We start from the raw sequence: 4,974 nt of genomic DNA, 5'->3' as shown, positions 1-4,974 counted from the left end.
TCTCGAGGGGGGGGCAAATTTTCAATTTTTCTTAGGTCGGGGAAATTAAAAGCTTTTTAGGCACTTTTTGCGTTTTTTGGCCCTCAAAATTAGTATAGATTGGCACCGAAGGCGCTTTTAGAAACATTTTTCAGGTCAATCAACCAAAAATGGACATATCAAAATAGTACAAAAGGGAGTCCTTTGGGTCGGCAGGGTGTCTAATTCCTGAAGCGGGGCGTCCGCCCCCCTCTAAATCCGCTTCTGATTGATCAAGTTTTGGTCTAACTGAAACACTCTTACATGATTTTATCTTAGATGTCAAAAATGTGAAAGCAACTCATTTATGTGTGTCTCATTATCCCGCTTTCAAAATCGTCTTGAATTCAATTGAAGATACTATTTAATAAATAAATTTTCTATGCTCTTCAATTTATAGTCGTAAAATATTTCCTACATAAAAAAAATTGTAAGTTTCAGAGTTTGATTTTGGCTGTTCGGGCTAGAACAGTTTCAAGTTTTTTTAAGTTATATTTCCTTAGAGTTTAATTGAATCAAGACTAAAGGAAGTCGAAGAATTCGGGCTTTAACCTGATACGAGCAGTCTTCTTTACTATTTTAAAAGCCTTTTATTCGCAAAAGTTGTTTGTTCGATCACTTAATGAAATTTTTTTAGCTCATTTCATTAAAAAACGCAATTGTGATAATTCATCAGTGTTAGATTTATTCCCGTCTTGAATGTTTGTTGCAATTCCAAAAAAAACTGTTCCTGAAGTTACTAGTTAAAATTCAACTTCAATTTCTTTGCATGCTAAAGATACAAAGATATGCAACTAAATTCAAAAACTCACAAAAAGACTTGAGAAATCATACAAATGAAACTTGAAAAGAATTTAAAAAAAAATTACAGAAATTATCACCAAACACAATCATAATCTAAATCTTAGTTAAATAAGGAAAAAGAACTCTTGTTAAGTCAAAAAGAAAAACAGAAAGATCAGCATCATTATTTATTATCAAAACTTTGAAATTGAACTGAGCCGAATCGACAATTATAGAAAACTAAAACAAACGTCCTTAAAAATAAAAACAAAACGGTTTTTACAAAGCCCTGAATTTTTCAACTGCTTTTCAATATGCCAATCAGAAAGTCTTTGATCAAAACTAAAATATGAAAATTGGTAAGAGAACCGTTTAAAAATCAAAAAAGATTGATTTAAATCGCAGCTCACGCTTTAATAGGATGAAAAATATCGCAATGTTAGCAATAATAAATAGGCTCAAATAGCAATACTGAAACAACCAAAACTTTGAAAATTACAACTGCAAGAGAAATAACTTTCCAAATTTGAGCTCATAACATCAACATTTTGATTTAAAGTTGCTACAAAAAACCACTGTTCAAAACGGCTAATTAAGACACAAGGCGAAGCTTCGCTTTGCAAGTACTAGCGAAAACACAACAAAATGCAGCTTCGAAAAGTGCAATGAAAAAAATAGAAAGGAGTCTTGAATTAAAAAAATTTGCCTAGCTCTTGGATACGATCTGCGACCTACTGAGAAATAGAGAATATAATTCTCAGGCGTTAACCACTCAGCCACGCACGCTTAATACATCACAAACACAAGCCATTAATAAAGCAGATAACAGCTGCTATAAAGTTTCCACTGCTAGATCGTGGTTATAGCAAAAAACGCACAAATATATGAACACTTTCCACTTTCAATGAACTTTTTTATTTGCGTAAAAAAGGGCCACATTTTTTTTCTTGCAGTTGAAGTTAAAGTTTTTTTCTTGCGTTCATTAGTCTTTTGCAATTATCAATTGACTATTTTTACTTAGCTCACTTGATCTAGAAACCAAGTTTTTGCATTTATTTCAAGGCAGAGAAATTATTATTTTAAAAAAATTAATAATAATACTAATCAATCATTTTTGAAGACTCAATTTTTTATTTGTTTTTTTTTTAGAAAAGTGGTTGCAGTTACCTTGTAGATTGTTCAAGACATGATTTTCCCTGATAGGAGTAGATTGTTTATGGCTTTGAAGCATTAGCAAATTGCTTCACAGTCCGGTTACAAGTTTGTCTTAACGAAACAAATAAAACATTTCGGTACTTAATTACTTTTTATATCCTTTAAAGAAGCCGATATTTTTGGGCATTCAAGTTTACGCTACTTACCAAAAATGAAGTTAATTGTTTTCTGAGAAAAAAATTTTTCGCCTTGATTAATTTTTTCACTTAATTTTGTCTTTAAACTAGCAATCAGCCTTTAAAACTCTGAGTTTCACAAACAATTTATCTGTGACCTTTGTTTGATAAATTTACCCAATTTGAAAAAACTGGATCGATAGGTATAATGTTTTTAATTCACTGGGTTATCTGATAATTGAATTCCATATTCGAAATTAAAAGTCGATCACTTTTTAGTGACTTTTACATTTTGCTATTCGATAGTGGAGTTTGCCTTCCTTTTATCACAGGAAATGAACTGAACTGAAGAAAGTATGTTTTTGCTCTTTCACACATGTTTTTTCACTACAAGGCATGAATGAAAAATGAAATATTTGAACGCATGAATGAAAAAATAAATCATTTGCATAGTTTTGCGCACTTTTTCCGGGCTCTTTCAAAATTTTCCAGGCTCTTTCACAATTTTCCGGCATCTTTCCCTCAGAAAGAGCAAAAACATACTCTTCAACAGTTAGAACATAGTTGAAGATGGCCTCTGGCAAAAGAGCCGCCACCGGGCACTTCGTGCCCTCAGGCCGGGCTCTTTATCCCTCGGGCATTTTTCAACTATGTTCTAACTACTACAAAGAAATCAAAAATCAAACCGCGAAAAATCGAAACTGAGCGTGAGAATTTTAAGACTTTTTCTTTAAAAAAAATCACTAAGTCCTATATAAGAGTACTCACTGCGTTCATGACTCTTAATAAGAACAACTCAGAAGTTTTTTTTGACAAAAACAGCATTGAACATAATTGAATTGCGTTTCACTTATTGGTGTTAAAAATAAACGATATAATTTGGCAAATTACTTTTCTCTCGCTTTTCCTTTTCAAAAACTTCTTTTGGAAAAGGTTATTATGAACTGGCTGGCATAATCGATGCAAGCCAAAAGGAAGTTGCGAAAGAAAAGAGCTGATATGACTGATATAGATCTATATAGAGAAGAGTTTACACGTAGTTCGGGACAGACATAGATGATAATCTAAACTAACGTCCGTAGCGAGTCTTCGGAGGTACCGGTTGTCTTTAGTTCTTCTTAGAGTTCATTTTTCCCTGGATTATTTGAACAGATAGACACTTGAACGGTCTTCTTAGAAACCTGGAAACTCTTATCAAGGAGGAGGGGTGGGTGCGGGTGTTATCGGTTTCTTGTGTGATACAATTACGTTGATTTTGTTGATGTCGTTTCAATTGTTGTTTTTGTGATTGTTGTTGTTTACTTCTTGCGCTGTGCTGATGGTTTGCGATGTCTTGACTGTTCCTGCTTGTGAGTCTGTTCATACTGGGCGTTGTTGTTCATGCTGTTCATTTGGTTGTTCATCCTCTCTTTCTTCGCCACATTTCTCATTGCCCTCTGTCTCAATTCGGCCACCGAGAGCGGCTTCACTTCTTCGTCACTTCCCTCATCGCTCCCGTACCCGTCTCTAGTACACAAACACAAAAAGAATATAATTTAGAAAAAAACAGGAAACGACTATTTTTATTTTTCCTTCCACACTTCACCCCCCCCCCCCCCCCCCACTGCCAATTTTTTTTTAAGGAACAGATTTCTTTACATTGCCCGATTCTTTACATTGCCCATAAACTGGCATACGCACCAATTAGGCCATTTTGGTCTGCATGCTTAACCTTGTAAACCCCGGCTCTTTTCCGCCCCCCCCCCCCCCTTGCGATGTTCCACCCGGCTCAATTCCACCCCCCACATATTTCAAAATTTAGAAGTCCATTTTTTTAAAAGTTTTCGTACGTATTATTATAGCATAAATGTGTGATGGGCTCTTTTCCAGTTCCCCCCCTTTCAAATTCAATTTTGAAAAGCTTATTTAACATTGTCATATTGCAATGAAATTGGCGTGGTGAAATTTGGCGTGGTGGAAAAGAGCCAAAAACCCTTGTTACACAATTAAATCGATGCTTAGGTGAGGTGGTAGTGGTGGTGGGTGTGGGGTGTGATTGGGAGAGGAAAAGATCACAGGAAGCCCGCAGGTTCTTCATATTTTATATCGTAATTTGGTTCTTTTTCACTGCCACCTACCCCCCCCCCCCCCCATCCCCCACATTTGAATTTCAGTTTTGAAAAACTAACTTTACGTTGTCAGAATGTTAAAAAAATTTGCATGGCGATCAAACTAAGTTTTATGAACTCATCTGTTCTTCATACTTTCCATCGTAACATAACGCATTCAACAATAATAACACGTAAAACAATAGCTAAAACTGAAAATGTGGTGGTGGTGTGGGGGGGGGGGGGACTCTTTTGACCTTTATCATACTGGCAGGACAACCCACTGACCCTTGGACTCAAGGCTGTTTCCAGTCTGCCTACGCGCATAGCTTATATGCCGATTGCGAGCTATGCCTATCCCAACCATCCCAACACGTGCAGAGTAGAAACTTCTCCTCTGGTCTATTCCAGATTTGAACCAAGGGACCCTGGTCTTTTGGGCGCCCATCCTACCAGCGGTGCTATATGCACCTGGATAATTGGCGATATGTTAAATATTTGAACCAATCCGTGTCAATTTCAGTTTCTCTAGGAATTACACAAGTTCTTTTCCATTGCGCTGTTTTAACATATCGCGTGTGTGTGTGTGAATTTAACATATCGCGTGTGTGTGTGAATTACCAGTTTCTCCACAGGATGTAAAGGATCAACCGAACAATCCCCCCCAAATCGATTTTTGTGGAGAAAGTAGATTTTCATAAGCTTCCTAATATCCTAGATTCGTTCGGCTATTTTTCCTCCCCCCCCCCCCCCCA

At 36.2% G+C, this 4,974-nt stretch overlaps 1 protein-coding gene across 1 annotated transcript in view; it reads right to left on the bottom strand.

Moving 5' to 3' along the window:
- Window positions 1-2,953: 2,953 nt before the first annotated feature.
- Window positions 2,954-4,974, bottom strand: part of LOC134851742 (coiled-coil domain-containing protein 63-like) — a gene marked incomplete in the record, with an annotated part of 375,128 nt that continues 373,107 nt past the window's right edge. The window contains 1 exon segment of the mRNA XM_063867960.1: window positions 2,954-3,638. Coding sequence (XP_063724030.1) covers window positions 3,431-3,638 — 208 coding nt within the window.

This window comes from Symsagittifera roscoffensis, chromosome 7 (genome assembly GCF_963678635.1).
Source record: "Symsagittifera roscoffensis chromosome 7, txSymRosc1.1, whole genome shotgun sequence".
In the NCBI taxonomy this organism is placed as follows: domain Eukaryota; kingdom Metazoa; phylum Xenacoelomorpha; order Acoela; family Convolutidae; genus Symsagittifera; species Symsagittifera roscoffensis.
This window is presented reverse-complemented; position numbering and strand designations above follow the sequence as displayed.